This window comes from Centroberyx gerrardi, chromosome 8, assembly GCF_048128805.1.
Source record: "Centroberyx gerrardi isolate f3 chromosome 8, fCenGer3.hap1.cur.20231027, whole genome shotgun sequence".
NCBI lineage: Eukaryota > Metazoa > Chordata > Actinopteri > Beryciformes > Berycidae > Centroberyx > Centroberyx gerrardi.
Window position 1 is genome coordinate 11,090,262 of NC_136004.1, and position 25,222 is coordinate 11,115,483.

Sequence of the window (25,222 nt, forward strand, 5' to 3'; positions counted from 1 at the left end):
CATAGCCCTATTTTAGCCTCACTACACTGGTTGCCTGTAAATTTTAGAATTGATTTCACAATTTTATTTGATCACCTTCAAGGCTTCATCTCTGAACTTGAAATCCCCTACGAGCCAAACCACAGCCTGAGATCCTCTGACAGGACGCTGTTACTCATTCCAAAATCCAGGCTGGAAACAACATTTGATCAGGCCTTCTATTCCACTGGTACTGTGGAACAAGCTGCCCGAGGAGATCAGGCAAGCTTCTTCAGTGTCTTCTTTTTTAAATCACTCCTAGTAACATAAACTTGCTTTTACTTATTATTTTGTCATCTGTTTTTTTTTAAATTATTGTTACTGTTTTTTTTTGTTTGGTTGTTTCTATTGTTTTCCTCTCTGTTTTGCGGTGAAGCATTTTGTAACTTTGTTTCGAAAAGTGCTCTTAGTAGCCTATTATTATTATTATTATTATTATCATTATTATTACTATTATTACTATTTCTTGGCCAACAGTAGCTGTGTTTCTTAATGTACAACTTGGCTGTCTCAACAGAATTGAATAGACATGGTTCATTTCTGTGCTGTTTTTGAGTGGGAACTGATCATTTCATCGCTGATACATCTGATTGATTTTGTGTTTGGATAATGTCAGCTTGTTAGCTAGCTAACCATCTGGTCAGCTATCTGTCTTTTTGTAAACACTTGTCATTTGGGCACTAGCTAACATATCTAGTAGAAGCTAGCGTTAGTATAGTCGCATGTTAACATTAGCACTGGTTGTTTTGCTAAATTAGCATGCTGGCTACTTAGCAACCAGCTGTTTGTTCAGCTCTTCTCAAACTAACTCACTCAATCACTGTTTTGGGGTGGAGACTTGGGCTGAATTCAGACAGTTTACTGTGTTACAGTAATCTACATTTGGAAATCTACCTTATCAGGCCAACTCCCCCCCAAGCTAATTTAACATCATCTGCCCTCTGCGGCTTCTTTATGGTTACGTATATTGTCTCGTGGTGATTCTGCACCTCCTGCACAAGAATATCAGTTTCCTCTTGGGAGGAGTTCTTGTGGAGGAACCAGTGGCGTGTCCTGGGTGGCCGAGGTGGGGCATAGACTCAAGCAAGGGTGGCACTGAGCGCAGCATGGAAGGATGGAAGGAGGTCCCAGGTCAGAATTCCGAATTCTGAGTCAGAATTCTGACTTTAATCTCAGAATTCCAACTTTAAACTCAGAATTCCAACTTTAAACTCAGAATTCTATCTTTTTTTCTCAGAATTCTGACATTAAATTCAGAATTCTGACTGAACTCAAATACATTTTTCACATGTGGCCCTAATCCTCTTCCGTACAAGGCCCAGGTTGAAAACAACCAGAATTATCAGGCATCACTGTCAACTGTATGCATATAAAAAAATGTAGACTACTAACATTACCTCTTGGTTTTTATCTTCAGGTGCGTGCTGCATTTTTCTATGCCATTCAGTTTGGTCAGACATAGTGGTTTTTTTCACATTGATCCCTAATTTGGTCTTCTCTTTGCTCCCCTTGGCATGTTTCTTGGAACACAGGAGTGTAGTTTTGGAAACAGAAATGCACTGGCTTGATGGTCCCGCGTCTAACATGGTAATCAGCCAATCATAACTCAGGATTTTGGGGTGGCACCTGGGGTATCCAATCAGATTTCAGGGGTGGCCCTGACCACCCCCCCTAGACACGCCCCTGGGAGGAACCACTCCAGACTGTTCTCTCCATCACCAAATTGTCAGAGTGCCGTGGTGCAGAGCGTACTCCTTTTAAAGGGAAGGAAAAGAGGTGATTTGATTGATCATGATTGAAGCCAGGCCCACCACACCTACTGATAATGTATTCCTCCTATTCCAAACCCCTTTACAACTGCACCGCAGCTGTGCCACGCACCTCTGGCCATGAAATTACCAAAAATGAGTCGCCATGTCCTGTGCGCTTGCACCATGCGCCTTTAACTGCGCTTTGCACCATGCACCATTGATTCATAACAATAGAGCCTGTAAAGTCAGATTTCTACTTGCACCTAGTATTATTTTACTGGCCCAGCAGGACAAAATCAAAATAATAGAGCAGCAGCAGTAACACAAACCTACAGTAAACCAGAGGGGAAATTCATGACACTGATAAATCTCTCCATTTAGCATCTTTCCAACACATTAATGAGACATGATGAGGGGGTGTCAGCTAGCCGTTTTGCCAACATACAAGCTAGTTGCTGCTGGCCCTTGTTGTGGGCTTCAAGTGTCTGTTTGCAGTAATTGTCAATTCCTTCAAAAAAAGTGAGCCAGCTCGAGCCGCCTTACTCGGAAATCGCTGACAAACGGTACAAATGATACGGAATTGATTCATCATTTTCAACCCAAGGAAACTGTTACTTCCACAATAAAAGAAAAAGTCTTTCTTTCCTCACTTTGTAATTTGAAGTACCTGCCACAATGTCCGCTCCCCACAACTCTCCAACTAACTCAGACGAAGGCTACTGATAATGAATTGTTGTGTGTGCGTGTGTGTACATTTGTGTGTACTTATTTGGTGCTAAAACAAGCTGTCGAGAGAAGTCAAGGTATGCAAGACTACAGCAGCATGTGTGAGTCTGTATCTCTCTGACTTGAGGGTTGACGTGATGCATATTCAACTAAATGCTGCTGCACATAACGATTCATATCAGTAGCCTTGTTTTCTGCTCACTTGAGACATCTCAATGCATGAGGCCCTTCCTTGACAACTTCAAGTGTGCAGTGGCACTGAGATGTCATCCCAAGTTAGAGTATAAAGAGATGTGTTACAAAGTGCTATAGTGCTATTATAGTGCTACAGTGCTTTCATAGACACAATCTGGTTGGCAAAACACAACCACTAAAAATGCATTGTGGGCAATAAAATGTCCTGCAGGTAAAATAGCTCCCATCATACACATCGATTCCATTATATCCTTCCTGAGAACCTGCAATCTAAAGCAGGCTGTATAACATACTGTGCACTAGGTTTGTAGTCTAAAAGTGGTCAATTTTGATTGATTAGCTTAGATAGCACATCACAAAAACAATTTTGGGTCAAAAGAAAGACTCTTTTGAAAATATGCGTCCCAACAAAAAATGTTTGAAAAATCCATTGCTCTAGAGGACAGTGTCTGTGCAACACAGTTAAATGATTGCTAAAAGAAAAAATGTTTTGACAGGTGGGTGGAAAAAATGAGAAAAGCACTTCTGGAGCCACGTGACCTCCCAGCTCTGCACAATGCCACCGCAGCAAGCTCACTCTTCTACGCTCTATGGAGATGGGGATTGACTAAGTTCCAAGAGTCGCCAAAAACAGGGAGGTTTCAGTGATGTCAAACATGCATGGGCCGGGCGATCAATACAAAGTCCTGATCTCCAATTGATGAAATGCCTCTCTTCTTGGCTCCAAGGATAATCTCACCCACTGATTTATCTGTGGTAAGAACGCTTTGCAGAACATGCAATATTGATCTCTCTCCACTTTGTTCCAATTTCCTTCCATTCACTCGTGTGTTTGCAACTCCCACTGCTACGTTTGAGCAGGATAACATCAAACACACGGAAATCACATTAATGTGGTGAGGTAAAAGACAAAAACCTTAAGATGTGTGCAGCACTGTAGAAAAGTAAAGCTACTAAGCATCAAATCACTCAGTGCATTTTAAGAAATGTGAAGTTTTCGAAATGTGTAAGTGATAAGATTCTGCTCCTCCATTTGAAATCTGTCTCATTGACAATATTACTATGGTTGCATCATCAGTGGCAACACTGTGAACATTCTGATGGTGAGAAAAAAAATCCTCTTAAATGGTTAGATCTATCTATCTATCTATCTATCTATCTATCTATCTACTTTATTTTTATATGCCGAGTTCTGTCTGAAATCTGTTCAGTGCACATCCAATCCTAACAATATACTATCTGCACCACATGCTGTAGATAATGTACACTGTAAATTTCAACATGCTACATTCATCAAATCTCTGTGAAGCCCAAAGGCTGTTGTGTGTCTAGTGTCATGCTGCTACTGTTTTATGTGAATGGTCAAATTTACTACCATGTTGCCCAGCATTGTGAGAGAAATATTACCCATTTAATAATATTTGGCTGATGTCTACTCAGTCAAAGCTGGAAAGCATTTAAAATTTTGAGTACTGAAACACCCCACTGATCAGAACGCATTACACGCCTTTCAGATAGGGCAAGTAAAAATACTCTGCAGAAACAAAGGACTGACCCATTTGTTCAATATAAAAGGGATACATTGGCACCCAGAGCAGAAACGCAGGGGTGATTTCCTCCTCTGCCTCCACCTGTGAACAATACATGTCACAACAAATGATACGGCAACAAATATCCAAACATCTCTACCGCACACACTGCCATATTCACACAGAAGTGATGTGTGACAGCGACAACATTTCATTCCTTGAGTCTATTTGCTCAGATTGCTAGGCGAAGGGTGTGGAATGATTCAAATTTAACGATTCGATTTAGATTAAAAGTTTGTCGCTTTTGAAGAGTGAGTCTCTGTTCTTTTTAAGAGGTTTTGTCTTTTCACAAATATCTTTGTTTCGGTTCATACCCCGCATGCTGTAGATCTCAATAGAAACCAGACAATACAGTTTCACAGCCCACTGTGTGGGCTGAAAGCACATGGATTGTTGCATCAGTAAATACAAACATACATATACGTCAGTCCAAATCTACACACATGATCGCCTAATTATATACCTACATGCTACAACCTGACACACATGCTTATATGCCTAAACATGTACACACACACACACACACACACACACACACACAGATAAACAAATAGACACCAGTTAACTGACAACATAAATTATATCTGTATATTTATTTTCTATATGATAAGCCACGCCCACATTGAGCAATCACAGCCAAATTTGGTATATAGACAAAAACTTGCCCCTCGACCACATACACCACATTTCAGAACATTTGGTCGAACAGATTTCGAGACATCATGTTTTGGCATTTGTGGCACCCCCTATCGACTGAATCCAAATTGGCTTGATATTTATACTTATAGAACACTCTTTTACATATGTACCAAGTTTCATGATGATTGGACAAAGTACCATCAAGTTTTGACCCATTTTGTGATGTGCCACAAATGCTAGCAACTCTATTGGTTAAGAACAGTCAAAGATATAAAAAATCTGTTACATTAGTTTTGACCTTGATGGTCCAAGAGGCAAATTTGTAGAACAACAATAGCTGGATGTGTGTGCAAAGTTTCATGTCTCTAGCCTGACCCAGTCTTTTACTGTTGACCGGTGGCTACAGCGCCACCAGGAATATTACTGTCATAATTGCTTTGGCACCTCCACAATTAGCTGCACAATCTCAAGTTTGAATGGAGCTGATATCTTAAAGTATGCTGGAGTTATGCAAGTCCAAAGTGTTGGGTGGAAGAATAAAAAGAACTGGTATGCTAGATTCAGCCCACCAATTTTATAAGTTAGGTAAAACTACAGATCACAGAGTCTCAGGTGCAGCAATGCCTACAGGTATCGCACATCCAAAAAGAACTTCTGTCGAAAGTCTGAATGAGAAACATGCAGGTTAGGCTTATTTTGGGGGGGAAATCTCACCCCACGCATGCAGCTGCCTGAGAGGAGCTTCACACCAACTCATCCTCCGAGCGGATAAGGCAAAGAGCAGAAGCTGGCAGAGACGCTGTATCATTCTCCCTTCACTGACTCACTCACCATTGCTTCCCATCAGACAGCAGCAAAAACACAGACTGAGAACTCATATAGATGAAGGCGTTTTACTTTCTGGGGATATCGCAATGTGATTCATGGGGCAAAATACAATATTATATCAAAATTCTTCACACTGGAACAAAAAATGAATGAATCAGCCGACAGGTAACTGTGCTGTGGAAGAGCCCGGTTCTTGTGCACAGGTGAAATTAACAGTCCAACAACTTTCTAAGGCATGTAGTAATGTGCCAAGTCAACATTTCATTCTTTTTTTTTGTATCATTCTCAGTTTCCTTTTCAGTGAATGAACGCGACACAGTAGACAGATCTACAGTATCTAGGTCAAATTGACTTAATACCCATAATTAAATGAATCATAACAAAATGAACAACTAAGTAGGCTCTAATTGCCTGGAGCTGAAAAATTAATGTTGCTGCTGTGACCATAAAACAGCATAAAATGTTATGCCCAAATATTTTCACAAGTTAAATTGTTTGCTCTGTCTGTACTGTCTGAGTTAAAGTGATAAATAAGATGTCAAGCCCTATTAAAGGAGAGGTGTCACAGATTGAACACACAGAAAAAAATTGAAGCACAACAGTATAGGAATCAAGGCCATATGATCCCTAAAAACTGAGGGGGACGTGTCTGATAGACTTTGGAATTATTGACTAAGAGGTATCTGTAGCCTTAATAATATAGGATTAAAATTAATATATGATTAATATTTTTTAAAGTTATTACAAACAAGTATTTACAGGATTTCTCCAAACCGTCCAGGGAAGCATTCCCCTGGACTCCCCAAGCATTTGTGCTGATCCCACATTTAAACTAGTTCTTTTGCTCCTCAGCTACAATTCAGACTTAATGGAAAAATCCATCCTCCGATACTCTTACACTGTTATCAATTTTTTTATTTTGTGATCAAGTGAAATGATTTATCTTCCCTCAACTCGCCTTGTCTATTTCTACTTCAGTTGGTGATTTCCTACATTTCCCAGAATGCTTTTCGACAACCCCCAGAGAACGGGCGTGAACTTGTCGCATTCAGCTGTGGGTTATGCATGTAAGTGGAAAGATGAATTATGATTTCATCTTGTGGCTGCATTGCATTCTGGTCTATTGAGACTACTGTTGGTGAAGAGTCGGTATGCACTGGAATAAGAAAAATATACAACCAAACAACAAAACCTATCACCATCATAGCTGTTTTTTAACAGTCTTATAAGTGTTATAGGGTGGATTTTCCTTTAATCCATGCATAAATTGCTCAAATAACACTGGAAATAGACAGTCAAAGCTCTTTGTATTAGACTTGAGCTGCACAGGTGCTTAACTCTTATTTCAGGCATCCCAAATATTGGAATCAGCTGTTTTAAAATGCCCTTTAAAAAGTACCTAGCTTTAATTGTTTTTAGCCGATTTGCCATTGCTTGAACAAAATGGTCTTGAATATATAAAAAGAGAAGATTTGTCACTTAAAAAAAAATAGTTCATGTCACATAAAAAGGCAAGTAGGCTTATTTGTGGCTGCAATATGGCTGGACCACTGGAGTTTCTGTGATATGAGAGGATGGACTATTTTAATTTATGACTGTAGTCTATTTCATTTTCACCAGAATCGGGTTGTGTTTTCTATACTGCTTCAATTCAATATCAGAATTTAGGCTATAGGGTTCTTTGTTAAACGGTATATGCCTATGTATGGACCCACTTGACTTGTTTCATTTTTATGCAATAACAGACAAGTTAATTTGATTTTGGGTGTAAGTGAAGGACTAGGTTATCGTCTGACGTAAATTGCATATGAGAGAAACATTGATGACATTGTCAATCAATGCTGACCTTGTTTTAAAATGCTAATTTGGAGATTAACAGCGTAATGATTTTCATTTCTGCTTTTCTCACCATCCATTGCCATCTTCAGTGATCTCCCTCTGACTATCACTTGCCTGGACAGCCTTAGGCTTAGTCATAGTTTATAGACATCAGTTCATTTTCTATGTAAATAAGTACATATAACCCAGAGTGAAATTCAATGCTGTCTGTGCTGAAGCGTGGAGGATGAACATAATATTTTACGCCTTTGTTAGATTGAGCTATCAGTCGGCTGGGCATGTGTCATTGTGAATCATAATAAGAATAATACAATCCTAAAATATCAATTGAATAAAAGACAAATTGGTAAGATGAATTATTATGAAGCAACCAGCCATATTCATATGAACAACCCATTTTAGACTGCGGTCTGGTACTGCACAGAACTCTTCTGTGCTTTTCTTCATAATTCTGCTAAGTTTGTTAGATTTTTTTTCCACCTCCTCTCAAGAGCAGATATCACACCTCTAAAAAGAGCTTCTGTCAAAAGTCTGAATCATGAACATCTCAGGACATGTTTATTTTGGGGAAATCTCACACAGCAGCCTGAGAGGTGTTTAATACCAAAGATAGGTCTGAAGTCAGAATATCGCCATCTGCATTTGTGGTAATGACAAGCCATTGCGCAGATTTAACTCATCTTGGATCACAGTCATGATGGGAATGACAGGCAGTATATAAATATCTGCTATGTAACATCTAATTTGTCTGTGCAAATTCTACGCTTAAAAAAATCAACTTTGAAACATCACCTGTTTTAGAAATGACAACTCTATGAAAGTTTGTTTCTTAGTACAAATAGATTTCAGAATTCAAGTCCTTTACTGGCATCTCAAGAAGCCATGTCAGCAGGTCTTCATTAAGTGAATGCTGTAGGAGTTGATCTTATAGACAGTTATGTCAAAATAGGAATTATAGTCTTGAACAGCTAAAATAATAGTTCACTGAATTATATTGGACCTGTTGTTTTGATGAGAAATGTATTTGGCTTGACTGCAGTAAAACAGTAAAAAAAAAAAAAAAATGAAAGAGAAAAACTTCCAAAACTATTTATGTATATATATATATATATATATATATCACCTTGGAACAGATCCCTAGCGTAGCATAGCACTTTGAGCTAATGTGGTGTGGTTGATCATATACAGAAGTCTATTGAAAGGAGTTTTTTTTATATTACCACTTAAAAACAGCAAGTGCTACATCTCAACACTAAAAAATAATGCATAGCAACCACTAGAAAAAGCAGTCAGATAACTTTTCCTCACTTCTCCCATCATTTATTTCAAGTTTTAAGGCAGTAGCCAATTCACTTCAAAGGCAGTTGGTTTCCTGCTCATTTGCTGCAGTCGAGTTTGAGTCAAGTTGACCAAAGCCCGGTTTTCACAAAATCATCAGTTATGATAAAAATAAACTACTTCTGCCGCTAATCGTCTTCCTCTCCATGGATTGCGGCCCTGCGGTCTTGCTTGCAGTGAATAACCTATGTTCATTTTTCTTATTAATTGGTAGCTATGGGCAAAGGCTGTGTGTGAATGTGTTACATAAGAAAGCAATGGGATATGTGAGGTGCCAGGTCGCCATACCAGACAGAGGGAGACCAAGCAAAATGAAAATAGGAAGAAATATTGATTTTTGTCAATTTGCTTTTCTATTTTTCATGCTTTTTTGTTTTGTTTTTTTCTTTGCTCTTTGTCTTCAATTGTTCATTGTTCTGGTGAGTCTTGGTAAAATCTGTCTGTCTAGTCTTTCAGTCTTTCCATCAAGCCTGTGAAATGAAAACAGTAAAATCATATATGCTAATTATGCGGCTAGCTCACCTTTATTTCCCAAGTGAACAACAAACACTGTAATAAATTAAATTCATGTACTAAACAGATGAAGGACAAGCTGGCATCTATTTGGCAGCTGGCAGTATTTTTGAATTGTTCTTTATGTCTTGAAGACGGGGCTCATACTACAGCGCCTAGGAATTAGACAAATGTTTGCTGAATGAAATGTGCCCACAGCTGCAATATTGGTCCTAGGCAAATACTTATAAGGACCAGCAGTTTTTAATATAGCCAGGATGGGGACATGGGGTCTCACATTCTAAGTGCAAATGTATGAAAAGATGATAACAACTTGGGCACATGTTTTGGGCTAGTGCTGACTTCAATTAGTTTAAAAACTAGCTTGCTCTTCAGAGTCTTACGGTCAAAATGCTCTCAACTCTTTCAGCTTGGTGGAAAGTGAGTCAAAGTAAACCTCTGCTGTATAGTCTGTATTTCAGAAGGTATTTGCATCAGTCACCCAGAGGTGCCAGCAGTTGCAGATCTCCCTGTCTCCTCGTTTCTTCTGCCCTCTTGCTGCCCACTTTAATTTTCTATGGGCAGGATCTCCTCACCTTGTTAATGCTAGCAAATTCTACCCAAGTACAAGAACCGCCTTTGGCTGAGATGATGGGATTTTCATTTTGATATTTTTTGAACTAACTTTGCAGCGGCTGTTCCGTGGGTGGACAGCAACTACTGCAGCTGCTCTATGAGTAGAGAAGTGGATGGCATACAAGGGAGCGAGCAATTTTTTGGCACCATGTGCTGCAGACCGAAGCCCAAGGAAGACCATGGATCTGCACAGTGCAAAGTGTTTGTCACAATTTACATTCAACCGGTTTAGCTTGCAGTCTCGAACCCAACCAGCTGAGCTGTGCTGGAAGAAATCTACAGAAACAATTTAACTCCAAGTCTATTGGCCCGGGCATGTGCAAAAGATAACAGGCTTCAATTGCAAAGCTCATTCTCCTGATTGAAAATGAAGCTAATAGCTTAAGTGCTTGCTATCTTGAATAGCTCAAATAATGTGCTGGGGGATCAGTGGGTTAAGGCGGACACTGTACAATGTGCTTGTGACATTGTGGGTTTGAACCCCTGGAGCAGCCTTTTTCGGATATGCCATCTCTCTCACTTTCATCTTTCTTGACACTCTCCACTGTGTGCCATCCAATAAAACTGAACTGCCTTCGCATATATCAGAGAAGAATGTGCTGCACTGCCTGTATTGTGATGCAAATAGCTCTAGACAACATCATCACACAGCATGGGCCCTTTTTTGTACTGCAACATGCTGAATTTTGACGCATTTAGTTACATGCCTGGGTAACAGAACACTCTGTCTGATCAGGACAATTTAGATGTTATTGAAAGATGCAGCAGTTTGAAACAGTTTTGAAAGTGTAAATGCGCCATTCTAACCTAAATGCGCCCATAAACACGGATAGTGGTTTACAATGTCATTAAATCGCTTATTCTACGAAGATATGTCTCCTGTTGTACTATGTGTTCTTACTTTGCATTGCGGTGTTTGGCACGAAATGTAACACACACACAAAAAAAAAATCCTATTACATTTTTAACAGCTCAGGCTGCTCCCCTGAGCTGTAGAGGGCAAGGAATAACAAAGCTGAGGGAAGTCTCGGCTCCTTACCTCTGATGGGCTATTAGTTATTCCAGCTAGCAGAAGCCCCATTAGGTCTGCCATTTAATGCTCCCACGCCACATTCTCACATGAAAGCTACAAGATTGATAAGCCGACCGTCTCACCTCAAGCTTCCCTTGTATTTGAGAAATGCTCTGCCACAGATATTCTGACAAAGAGCTGATTTAGCTACCTGTGTACTTCATATTATCTGACATTACTGAAAACAGTGAAACATATTTGCGCTTGCCCCTCCACTGGCTTCAGTGGAGAACACAGTGAGAAAGTCAGCAGTGCTACAGTGCATTCCAGTACACAAGCTGCCACCGACGTCTTAAAAACATATTTTACAAAATGATTTATAGCGTCCACGTGGAATATAGGAAATGAGCTGTGTGTCAGTGTGAGATAAAACGTCTTGTCTGAGTTGTGCTGACAGGTACAATGGAGGAGAAAGATGTCTCCTGTATTCCACGGCATGTCTGGTTAGTTCGACAAAAGGAGCCTTGAGACAAAGGTGCAGCAAAGATTCTAGTGACACTACGTCTTTCCCAGCACAGCATGTCCTGTTAATCACACTTTACTATACTGCCAAATGAAAAAAGCTGCTGGACAGGGGAAGACAGATGCATAGCATTAGGGGAAAAAGAGTACACAGGCAAAAAAAAAGTGCCTAATTAAGCATGAGCAAATTGATTAGTCTTTCTGTCAAGACTTTCTGTCTCAATCCCTTGGTGCCGTACAGTGGTTCAGAGTCAGTCATGTAGAGGAGTCCAGCTTCAGGACAAGCATTTCAATTTGCACACTTTAGGATGAGAAGTTTGCATAAGAGTTACTTCTGAGATTAAACAAAATAGCATAATGCAGTTTGAACACGATTGTGTTATTGCAGTAGTATACAAAAGCAATATGGAAATCAAGGCCAAATGCATAATTTATCTCTTATTTGGCCCCAGGCCTTTACGACGATATTCAGGCTGTGCTGACTGTTTGAACCTTGTAAATTAAACTAATGAATAAAAACTTAAGTACTCTATGGCTACAGGCAGAAAGAGAGAGGGAGACATATATGATCAGCGAGAATGATTGCAAATAATTACATAGATTATACAGGAGCAAAACAAATATCAAGTCTCACATGACTCATGTATTTGCCACAGATGAAGCACTGCTGTTGTAGCAAACACACAGGATAGGAGAGACCACCTGCACAGTGACTTGATCCAAAAAAAATTTATCATTCCATTCTGGACAGCAAGCCATTTGTGAATAAGTAACTGTCTGACTGAAAATGCATAGATCCATCAATGAGCTCTCAGGATGGCAGGAATGAAAGATGGGCATATTTTATATATAATGTATCTGATGTAAGTTTTGCACTTCATCTTTGTGACTGGAACCCAGAAAGCTGTGCTGTTACTGCAGTTTCAGCTAATGGGAATCGTATTCTCACTATATAACTATAAAACTACATGATTGAGAACAGCAGCTGGGTAATCATATGGAATTGAACAAACCCAGCATGTTACAATACAAGTCACCATGCACTGACCATCACCTCCTGATCCCACAACAGACAAGACCAGAGGAGAAAAAAAACATCTTTTTTCTCCGCATATTGTTAGAAAATTTACCTCTCGTGCCTCGCAGTGGAAATGGATTTTTGGAGGGCAACGGTCATACCTCGCATTCTCTGGAGCCTGAGATGGTGTATGTGTAGGGTCCTGTCCCATTAACCAGCACATCCATAGTCTCTGAGTGTGTAGGCTTGTAGTCCACATAGTACTCTTGCAGTGGCGAGTTAAGGGAGCGCTCAGTCTCCCGCGCCTTTTTCTGGCGCTTTTTAACCATGGAGCGCTGCTGAAGCTGTTTGATACTGCTGGGATAGCGCTTCCATGACACATAGATAACCAGCAGAATTATAGCCACAGATAAGAGGAGGGCCACGCTACCGGCTATGATCTTATGGAAGGACACATACTCAGTGTCTGGCAATGGGATGGTGGGGGAGACCTCAGAGGGAGTGGGGGAGACCGTCCTGTTCCAGATCAGCTTCTTATCCACCACAGACTGCGTGGGAAGAGGTGGCAGCTCAGGTTGAGACGGGGAAGTGACAGCAGACGTAGACGAGGCAGCGGGGGCAAGTGTTGCTGCACAGATATTAAGAGTCTCCACCACGTCATTGACTTTCTCTCCTTGTGCCTCCTTAGGGCCCGCACAAATCATAGTGGACTCCTTGTTACCTTTGAAGGCCCTCAGCCAGGCCACCAGGGGACACATGCTCGGGTTACAGTACCACACATTACCAGCCAGACTGATGGTGGTGAGGGAGATCCAAGCTTCCACTGTCTGCTGAGAGACGTTGGTGAGCTTGTTGGAGTCCAGGTTCAGAGTCTGCAGGTTGGGGAGGCATTGGAATGTACTGGCATCCAGCACTTGGAGCTCATTTCCTGAGAGGTCCAGCTTTTGCAAGGACGTCCACATCCACGGCAGGCCCTGGGTTATAGATTTGATACGGTTCCACTGCAAATAGAGCGCTCTCAGGTTAGTCAGGCGGGGGAAGTGAGCGAAATTTATCTTCGAAAACTGGTTGTGCTCCAAATGAAGCTCGATGAGCTTAAGGAGTCCGGCGAAGGCGTTACGTGTGAGGCTCCGCAGCCTGTTATAGCCAATATCAAGAAATTCCAAGTTGCGGCAGTCCAGGAAAATTCGCATTGGGACAGTTTTTAAGGAATTTGACCTCAAGTGTAGACTAAGTAATTTCCGCAGACCCTGGAATTGACTAGACTGGAGAACCTGCAATTTATTGTAGGAAAGGTCAAGGTTACGCAAATTCGGGACATCGTGGAAAGTGTTGTTTCTTAGCTGTGTGATCTTGTTAGAGCTGAGAATCAGTTCTTTTAGCCTCCGGATCCCATGGAAAGCTTGGCCGTCCACAGCGTTAATGTAGTTGTGGTCGAGGTACAGCCAAACCAGTTGACTCAGGCCTGAGAACTGCCGTGCTCTGAGGTTCACCAGGCTGTTGTAACGCAGGGAGAGGCCCTGCGTTCCTACAGACACATTGCTCGGCACGTCACGGAAGGCATTGGATTCACAGTATATTATTTTCCCATCACATCTACAGCTCTGGGGGCAGGGACGCTCACGGATGCTGCTTGGAGCAGCAACCAGCCAGGCGGGCACCAATGCTGTGAATACAAGCCATTTGAAAAGCACAGGGAGTCCTGCAGAAACACAGAAAAGTGATAGACTCAGGAAAGAGGAAAGAACACGGGCCAAGGATAGGCTAGAATAGCATAGGCAATATAGATGCAATAGAACAGAACAGAACAGAACAGAACAGAACAGAACAGAACAGAATAGAATAGAAGTATTCAATTGTATCAGGGAAGCAAATGTAGTAATTCTGACTGTGCTCTAAGGTTATTGCATTTGTTAACCAGAGAGGATTATTTGCAGACTAGGCAGCCCACTTAATTTGCATTCCTGTGTTCAATGCAATTCTGTGTTCAGACTGAATACCAATCTACATCCATTATCACTGTCAAACGCATATTCTTGGGACATGGGAACAGTGATTGATAACCAAATGCACCAGGCACGATCTGTCAAATAGTTGGTGAAAGAAAAATCTCCGTCAGATCCCACAGCCTGCAGTCATCATTCATAAGCTGCAGGGTGCAAAGAAACCAGCAGCATTGGCTTTAAGTGGATAGTAATTAGGCAAACGACAAGGACTTTGTGCAGAAATGTAGGCTTAGTAGCCTGCGGAACGATATGTACATACCCATATTTGCGCGGTGTCTGCTCCTCCTCATGTTTAGGGCTCTCTGTTGCATGCGTCCCAGGTCCACATGTTAGACGCACTCCGCGTTTAGTCCAAATAGTTGGACACGTACCCAGGACGCCCAGCTACACGGGAAATACGCACTTTGCGCCGTGGCCAGAGCCGCTTTGCGCACAGCCGCACGCACACCTGTCGGAGATGCGAGGAGCTCCTGAAGGTGTGAACCAACCCTTGTCTGTAGTTTCCTACGTTACCGAACAACATGAGCCTGATTATGCATATTTCAGGCTGCGATCCAACAAAAGCCCTTGGACGGACGCACTCAAGCTCATAGCCTGACGAGAATGATTTACCTCTTGTTTAGTTGGCTGTAAAATAGATTTTAAAGACGCATCCGGAGTCGCCAATTGTTGAATTTCATTGGTATGAAAGACATTGGCATAAAAGACATTGGCAACCGATCAAGTGAAGAAATTTGAGAGGAATACTTGTGGTCCGAAATGCGTCAAGTTGAATGAATCCCGAGTCAAATGTGGAAAAGAACGGGACCGGGCGCAGTCTGCTGTGGATAAGACCCGTTGACCGTGGCATCTAGAGTATATCAGTTGTCTTATAGCAACAGGAATGCTGTTGGTGTAGGATTATAGTGAGCTCGCCGGTGCTCGTTTTAGGACTTGAGATGCCCTCTCCTGGTCACTGAGCGACTCCCCTCAGCTCTCACCGTCACAGACTTCCTTGTCCTCGTGAAGCTGAACCTTCAGAGTTTATTGATTAAAGCGATGGAGTTAAGTATTTCTGTATCTGCTGTACATTTAATCAATTGGGGTAATCAATAATGTAAAGACAAGAATAAATGGGAAGAAAAACAGACTGTCTGCAAAAGCATGCAGCATGCCATATAGCTTACTGTAAAACTACACTTATTGTTTTCATATGCATGGTACTATGTGTTACTCAGTGCCATGAAATAAAGCTGAAAAGCTCAGTGGAAGAGAGTTTTTTTTTTTTTTTCACACCACTCATTGTTGCACATTGACACTGAAATGTGTCATGCCTAAACAAAGGATGCTTTCAAGGCCTCATAATGGGAGTTTGAGTCGGGGTCAAAGTCATCACTTCTAATGGGTCCCTCTGCCCCTGCACTTAATGAGCAGAGTAATTACTGGTAATGGACATTAATGAACATTTGAGCTAATACTGCAGTTGCTGTGTGACAGGAAAATGGGTGGAAACAACAAATAAAACTGAAGCGTCAAGCGCACCAGTAACTACTTTAATTCCCATTGTGAGGATCAATCAGGCAACTGGAGGCCATGCCCCACCTCCACCTCCACCCCATGTAAAGTTGGTACCACATTAGAGTCACCCTAACCTGATAGAGTGCCTTCATGAACTGTATGTGGATTGGTTTCCTGAGTCTACAAACTTCATGCTACCTCACTCTCATCTCCATTAAAAGGTCTGAGACTTCAGCAAAAAACATTGTTTCACACTAATGACGTGACTGAACATTTGTCCCCCCGCATTATTTCTCTTCTCACTTCATCCACATGACAAAACACTAGTCAATTTGGTCTGTAAATTGTCAAATCTATGAATAATCTGTGAAAACAAATTGCCAGAGTTCCATGCAGGGAAATCTGATATCTCCTGCTATAGCCCTGAGCTTAAAAATTCACATTAAGCTGCTGTTGTGCCATCATCCTACCCTTAAGTTTCATTTAATTCCCCGTGGCCTGTGCATCAATTCTGATTTATGTTGTTGAACAAATCTGACATGACCCACTTTTGCATTTCATCCAGCTTCTTTGGGTATTTGCTATAACTGGCATACGCAGGGAATGCTGAAATACAGCGGATCAATAATTCAGTTTCACAGGTTTGTATATTTATAGCCAGAAAATGTTATTTTTCAACATTGGAAGGAATATCACCACCTTAACTCCTCTTAACACCCCTGTTTTCCTGCTTTATATCTCACTTACAGTTTGAATTTGACTGTTGGTCAAAACGTTAGGCTCCAAATAAAATAAGGACTTGTCTTTCCTCTACCTCAAACCAGATTTTGGGACCTGGTGACCCCCAGTGGGTCTTCAAGTCAAGTAAATTTTATTAGCGTTAAATTTATATGAAGTCAACCCAATGAGAGAACAGGAGAGCCTAGCTAAGAGTGATGTTTCGGATCAGAGGTTTCACTCTTCTACTTTTATCTCCCCACCTGAAGTAATACATTTAAAACGAAGTCACATCAAACATTAAAAATCTCCTTAGATGGGGGTCTTTGGGACAAAATCTTACCAAACAGGCGTCTGTGGCTGAACACACATCTATTTTGAGGTTCTTGACATGAAAAGTATGAGGAGCCATGCCTTAAACATCACTAAAGGTGCAGTACACTGCCACCATATGCACTCACCTCGCTTTGCAAATAACTCGGCGCCCAAATTGCGTCCTATGAAACTTTAATGACTGTCTGTGACTGACTGAGCCCTGAATAATAGAGCAAGGGAAGGACCTGCTTTTTTGCAGCATAATGAATCCCCCTGTAACGGAGTGCGGAAATATATAAACAGTGATATAATTAGGACAAAAAAGACACCTAAAACAGCGTTCAGGCAGGTTCTGTTTACTCCACAATTTGGCTGAACCTGACTTATAAATGTGCAACTTTAATTACCCAGTGAATTATACCAAAACATCAGGTAAATATTTCTAGGGGAAAGGTCTTGTCCCAAAACATCTGGCATTTTATCCCCTGCTGCTGCTCAAATAAAAAAACAAAGAACATTGCATACAATTTGTCTTGTATGTCTTTTGGTATACAAGGGGTTGTGTATTATGTTTGCTCTGATATCCAGTAAATTATATGAATGGCATTGATTCCAACCATCTTACCACAGTTTAATTGCGTCTTTGTTCGGTCCTCATTATAATGAGGGTTCTTAAAGGTGTGCTTCTGCTTAGAAACTTTTTCATCTGGAGAACCCAGAGAGCACTGCAGGGATTCTTGAGGGTTTCTGTTGATTAAAAGCTGATAACTTGCTCATTTGACCCGCATTCATATTCTGTTTTATTTTAAGGAATCATATTTTTTTTCAGGATGCACGATAAGTGTCTTGTCTGTTTAGAAGAATTTACATGCCGAAACACCGGGAACAGAGGTGTCACCTAAAACATTCATGAGGTTAATGAGGGAAGGTGGTTGAGTTGAAACCCGCTCTCCATTAAAACGCTGTTGTAATAAAGGTAACACCATGAGTATTCAGTCACAGAGGCCTTCTCCAGCAACACTCAATGGGAAGTGATGGGTTCATAAAAACACAGAGACACAGCGATAGTCTACTCTTTCATATATTTCTATGAGGAATCCTGAGTGGATCAGTTGGTAAATACGCTTTAGAGACGGTGATCATGAGCTCTTGTGTGTAAATCCAGAGCAAAACAACCCTAATACGGTAACAAGGTCCCTTCAAAATGAGTTGTTTCCAGGATCATAAGTTTAGAGGGTCAACATACTTTTGCAACTCCGGGGATTTTATTTTTCATTTTTGTATTTTCTCATACATAATGCATTGTAGATGGCACTGTACGCATAAGACCACTGGACAAAAAGATTTCTTCATCAAAAAGGGTTCTACACTGTACCTGGAAAATGACTGTTGTGATTATGTACTTTCATCCCATCACTGGTATAGCACACTGTAATATAAGTCAAATCTGAAGAAAAAAAAATCTGAAAAAGCAAATAAATAAATAAAACAGTTGATGTGATGAGTCTCTCTTGTTAAAATAGACAAGGTAATTTACTTTAACATTTTTGTGGATTCATGCCATCCACCTGTCTTCTCACGCCAAAGGGCTTTAATCAAGGGATTACTTGGCAGTTTATGTCTTTCAGAGGTCATGAAAGGCCATTTTGAAAATGGGCGACCTCCTGCCACGCACAAAAATACAGTTAAATACAGTTCCTCTCAAAGACTCAGACAGATGAAGTGAGTGGGTGAAAGACTATCTATCTATCTATCTATCTATCTATCTATCTATCTATCTATCTATCTATCTATCTATCCTCAGGTACAGTGCAAAAGGACAGTGTAGATGTACAAGGACACTTTACAAATCAGTCTACACTATGTATTCAGTAATTTTGTTTAAAATCATTTAGTAAAGGTGGACTCACATCCAGATCTTCCTAAATGGGCTTGAAACAGATTAATTGTGCACAATATATGAAAGTGTGATGTGTTATCCACTTCCACTGCTCTATGCAACCTGTCATTGTCAGTTAGATGATAGGAGTTGGCACTTCTCTGGAAATGATTGTATTGTAGAATTACAACATGTGGGTGGTGTGCACACATATTCACTTCATTTTCTGTATTTTGCATAAGCAAGATAAGATCCAGTTGATAAGTTATCCCTGCTGTCACAGGATTACAGCCAACCAGTGGATGCAGTTTATAATCTCTAATATCAGTTCCTCTCTTACTGAATGCCGGTTTCCTTTTTTGTGTTGAAATCTATACAGGGTAACTTGATGGAAAAATCTGCAGTCCAAAAACAATCTCCTGCTTAAATTTTGCAAAAGATCCTCTCATTACAGCTTCATTGTCAGGCAGCATGTTTTCCCACACGTTATTAGCACGTTTCCTGAATGACATGTGATCTCTGCAGACAGGTGTGAGGCAGCACAGTCTTTGAAGAGCAGATTTTGTTTGACATTTCGTTGCAAAATGTGATACTATGACGCTGGAAGGTATTAGCTTAACACAAACATTTTCACACCTCTTACATTCACCCCTGCTATGGTTTCCTGAAACATCTCTCATAAATACATTTCTTTTCAGTGCAATCTATGGGCACCCTAAAATCTAATATTCCAACATTCCCAGCCAAATGTTTATATGAATTCATTAGTTCATATCAGCAAAACACAAGTAATGTCGATGTTGATTTCTCTCCTCTATCATCACTGAAGTCACAGATTTTAGATCAGTGTCAAGTGCTGTCAAGAAAACAGGACATTTCTCTTTCCATGCACAAGGGGATGCTGTTACCACACATTACAACTCAAACCTTCCAATATGATGCAGCCCAAATCATGTTTTCCAGACTATTGTGCCCAATGTGATGAATGTCTGTTCAAAGTAGACTCAGCAAAGTATGAAAAATGAGTATTAAATGACCATAGAATTATATGTTTCCCTATCTCCTCTACTTCAAGCATGTTTTTTTTTTTAAATTTTGCTTTGCCTGCTGATGACTGCCTATTTCATAAGGTCTATTCATTTGAATACCAATAAACTTACTGTTACCACCCCTTCAACACTATCTCTAGACACTGAGAGGTGTTAACCGTTTATTTACATAAACCCCCCCTGGTGTCTAGGGTGTGAATGGATGATGCATGTCAACATCGCACTTAAACAGTTATTATCATAATCATTGTTTAAATCAGCCACTGAGATTAGAAACAAAGCCCTGATTACCCCCCTTCCTGACATTTTAGAATGAATGAATGAATGAATGAATGAATCTATCAATGAATCAATGAATCAACAAACACATGGTTTTGGATTATGTGACCTTCCTCATTGTTTTCACAAAGGAAATGTTATCATAGATGCTATCATCAACATCGTCATCATCATCATCATCATCATCTTCATAATCATCATCATCATCATCAACATCATCATCATCATCATCATCATCATCACCACTACACCCCCCCACCATCAACTATACACACTGCTGTTAGCTGTGTTTAAGGTCTACTGCCTCCTGTCCTTGAACCTCATAGAAATGACATATGAATAGTTAAACTGTTTATAGTGTGCTATTCCCCTTCCGGTCCTCTATACCCCGTCGACCTCACCCCCCTGTCCCACTCACACCCCAAATTTCAACTAACTTTGAATTACAAGCTAATAAGTTGCAAAACATGCTAATGAAATCAAAATGTTATGGTCTACTGCCACCTCTATGAATGTAGGCTGCTATATCTTAGGGCATGTATACTAAATTTCATGAAATTTTGTCAAGCAGATTAAGATATTTTGGATAATTGGCCCCCTATGGTCAATTTGAAAGCAGCTGAGCTAACAGCTTTTGCAGGTTCATGGTGACCTGACCAGCTGTTCCAAAGCAATGATAGGTTACATTACAGCAGCATTTCACAAGTTCATTGATTAATAGCAGCCATGATGTTTGTCAAATTGCGCAAGAACCAAAAAAATCCATATCTGTATGTTAATCTATTAATGCCATGTTCTAAGCCTGGCGTCAACAGGTTGAGATACAAACAGAATAACAACTTTTGGTAAGTAACACATAATCTAATATCCAGCAGGGCAGATTTGACCAGCTAAAGATATTTCTAGATTAATTTCAGTGGGAAATGTGTAAACTTACATCTGTTGGCTGCAGGTGCAACATGCCTGAGGCGCTGGACCACCACCAAAAGCCTCTACATTTGCAAAGCCTCACTAGGGAGTTTCACTAGTTTCAATGGGAATATGTGCAAAATGATGTGTTTGTAGTAAATAGTGCAGCTCACCTACTTCAATACCAACTGTTTGGATAATATCCCCTAAATTTGCAAGTGACATCTTATTCTGGTCTGTTATTCAAAATGTGTTATTAATGGTGCTTTGTTGACGTTTTCCCATGCAAATCCATGTAAACTACTGCATGGACAAGCTGTAAAAGGAACGGGGACCTGCATAATGCAAAGTTTATTGTCTTGGTATCAGACATAAAAAATTCAGCAGGCAAGAGAAGGAACGATAATGCCTACCAAAAAGGACAAAGATAATTGAAACAGTTATTAAGGAACTTGAAAACAACAATTTCATTGTGGGCCTAAATATACTGGAATCCAAATGGCCAGATAAAGCAGAATTTTCCGAACAGCAGGTTAGATGCAGGCCTATTTCATAAACCAGTGACCTGCCACTGACTTAATCAAACGCTTGTGGGATCTGGATGAAATACACACCACTGTGGTTAAAAATATAACCGCACCAACTGGATTATCTCCCAAATGTGGGATATAGTGCCAAACGAGAAAAAAAACACAGATGCTGTCATTGGAATAAATTAAGAACCTTTTTTAACATAATTCTGCACTAATATTTAAGTTTTTCTTATAAGCAATAATTGATAGTATCATCAGTCATTACAGATGTTAAAACGAGCGAGAGTATTTGCTCGCCTACGCGTCTTTACGCATTTGAAAGAGAGGGGGGGGGAGAGAGAGAGAGAGAGAGAGAGAGAGAGAGAGAGAGAGAGAGAGAGAGACTGCATGGAGGATTGTGGATCAGTCTATTGGCGCTCAAACGGGTTATTGCGCACACAGCAGGCTGAACTAGCAGCGGCTCCAACTAAGATCCAAGTGTGAAGGTGTCCTATTTCTGAGGGCTTCAGACAGAAATCAGAGAGGGTTTTCAACGCTGCGTAAACTTGCATTTATATGGTTTCCTCCTCTAATTGGAGGCACAAGTGATGCTCACCATGCGGATCGACTCTAACTCCGACAAAAGGTTGCCTGAACTGCGATTTTCTCATCTGAGAGCAGTTTAATGTGCTCTCCATCCATTTATTTCAGAGGATTAATCCTTCCTTCACTAACGATGGGTAAGCCATTATGTTTTACATAATTTATTGACACATTTTCTCCCTCTTGAGGCCCATTGCAGCCAAGACGACAGCTATGAGGTGATTTGATCAATTTATATTGCCATGGTTATTAGTTCCTAAAATTGGAGGCTTGGGCTTGTTTTATTTTTTTATTTTTTTTGCACGTAAATGAATAAGTAGGACTCGTATTTATTTAAGTGGGCTATTCAAGTATCTATTTAAGTATTTATTGAAGTCATATCTATTGCTTATGCCTTCTTATTGATTCAACACTATGTCTGAATATTTTCACACATCCATTAAAGTATGCCAGACTCCATTATCAATTCTTCATGCGCTGAGACATCAGACTTAAAGCTGGTCCTCACTACAGACTCCTTCTGTTTGAAGAATGAATTTCCCAGCTTTACTTATTTATAAGTCTTTGAGCACACATTTTCTAACACTAGTCAGCCTTTTGATTGCCTCTCCCCCACTCTACCCCCAACAGGTTCTGTGATCTGGGACTGGAGGTTATCTTGTCTTCTTCTGCAGGCAGCTGTGTTGCTGCTGCTCAGCAAGGGGGAGAGGATGTGCCCCGCAAGTTGTCGCTGTGAAGGGAAGATTGTTTATTGCGAATCTGGCATCTTCCAAGACATCCCAGAGAACATCACCACCGGATGCCAGGGTCTGTCTCTGCGCTACAACAACCTGCTGGTTCTGTTGCCGTACCAGTTTGCTCATCTCAACCAGCTAATCTGGCTTTACCTGGACCACAACTCCATCACTGTTATAGATGCTTTAGCCTTCCACGGTGTGCGTAGGCTCAAAGAGCTGATCCTCAGCTCCAACAAGATCACACATCTGCACAATAACACCTTCAGCGCCGTACCCAACCTGCGCAATCTTGACTTGTCCTACAATCAGCTACAGTCCCTGCAGCCAGGCCATTTCTACGGCCTGCGCAAGCTACAGAACCTCCACCTTCGGTCTAACGGTCTGAAACAGATCCTTGTTCGCACATTTCTGGAATGCCGCAGCCTGGAGTTTCTAGACTTGGGTTATAATCGCTTGCGGAGCCTCACCCGCACAACATTCTTAGGGCTGTTCAAGTTGAAAGAGCTTCATTTAGAGCACAATCAATTTTCCAGGATTAATTTCTTTCTTTTCCCGCGCCTTACCAACCTCCAGGCCCTTTACTTGCAATGGAACCGCATACGATCCATCAATCAGGGCTCGCCTTGGACCTGGCATACACTACAGAAACTAGACCTTTCAGGGAATGAAATCCAAATGTTGGACCCAGCTGTTTTCCAGTGTATGCCAAACTTACAAATACTCAACCTTGAATCGAACAAGCTCAGCAGTGTGCCTATGGAAGCCGTAGCGGCGTGGACCTCCCTCACCGCCGTCAGCCTGGCCGGTAATGCCTGGGACTGCAGTCCCAGCATCTGCCCGCTCATGGGCTGGCTCAAAACCGCCAGAGATTCCAAGGACATCAGCATGATCTGCAGCAGTCCCAAGTTGGTGCAGGGAGAGCGGGTCGTGGATGTAGTGAGGAACCACTCGATATGTGTGGACATATTTGTGGTCTCCACCACTGCTCTGATCCTACTGACTTCAACCCCGGTTGTGAACATCCCAATCCGCCCGCCGCCTCCCCCTGACCTTACAGACCCGGGTCATCCTGAGTCACCGGTGCAGAGATTAACCCCTCCGCCTGTCCCTCCCAGTGTGATGGACAGAAAGGCACAGACGGAGGCCACAGCCATGATCTCCACAGTGCCCATCTCCCCAGAAACCTCTACATCATTTATCCCAGAGCTACAGTTTGAACATATGGCCTTCCATAAAATCATTGCAGGCAGCGTAGCCCTGTTCCTGTCGGTGTCATTGATCCTTCTGGTTATTTATGTTTCGTGGAGGCGCTACCCCAACACCATGAGGCAGCTGCAGGGGCACTCAGTCAACCACAAGCGCAGGAAAAAGACCCGGAAGCAAGAGCTGGACCTTAACTCTCAGTTGCAAGAGTACTATCTGAGTTACCATTCAAACTCAGAGACTATGGACTCTCTGGTGAGTGAGACAAGGCCATGTACCTGTACTGTATCAGGATCCATTGAATGTGAGGTCTGAGCTGTCCACCTTTAAAGACTAAAAAAAGTGCAATTGCAAAGCAGAGGTAAATGGTTTTCCTTGAAATTAAATGTTTTTACCTCCAAATGAGGTGATTGATTCTGCAGTATTGAAGAAATACGTGTACACATTTGGGTAGTATTATGTGCACAGAAAAGCTGAATGGAGAATGGTGAGAACTAATTGCTACCCTGACTGAAAAACAGTGACAATGTCAGTCTGGTTAACTATGTTTGATCTAACATAACTGGAGCGCTGCTACAGAAAATTTCAACCTTGTAGAGAGTGTGACCTTATTCTTTCAAACTACAGTATTTTGCCATAGAAGATATGAACCAACAAAAACACTTTCTACTTGTTAGTTTTGATTTGTATTATGTAGCTTGTAAAGCATTGAGGATGTATGTGTGTGTGTGTGGGTGTGTGTGTGTGTGTGTCTTTATGTGTACACGCGTGCATGTGTGTGTGTGTGTGTGTGTGTGTGTGTGTTTTGCAGGGTCGACCTCATGATCTGATGGTTAACTGAGTTCTGGTTGGAAGAATTGTGGCACCTTATTGTCACTGATACTGTGTGTCCATAAATACTATTTACATTTCT

General features: G+C 41.2%; 2 protein-coding genes across 2 annotated transcripts in view; one reads left to right on the forward strand and one right to left on the reverse strand.

Annotated features, from left to right (window-relative positions):
• Positions 1-14,899, reverse strand: part of LOC139933684 (leucine-rich repeat transmembrane neuronal protein 4) — a 33,092-nt gene extending 18,193 nt beyond the window's left edge. Inside the window, exons 1-2 of the mRNA XM_071927862.1 lie at positions 14,869-14,899; positions 12,765-14,305 (exon numbers count right to left, since the gene is read on the reverse strand). Coding sequence (XP_071783963.1) covers positions 12,765-14,305; positions 14,869-14,899 — 1,572 coding nt within the window. The remainder of the gene's footprint in view (positions 1-12,764; positions 14,306-14,868) is intronic.
• Positions 14,900-22,502: 7,603 nt separating this feature from the next.
• lrrtm4l2 (leucine rich repeat transmembrane neuronal 4 like 2) lies at positions 22,503-24,624 on the forward strand. Its single transcript, XM_071927802.2, has 2 exons — positions 22,503-22,506; positions 23,000-24,624. The coding sequence occupies exons 1-2, from the start codon at positions 22,503-22,505 to the stop codon at positions 24,622-24,624; spliced, it is 1,629 nt and encodes a 542-aa protein (XP_071783903.2).
• Positions 24,625-25,222: the final 598 nt, after the last annotated feature.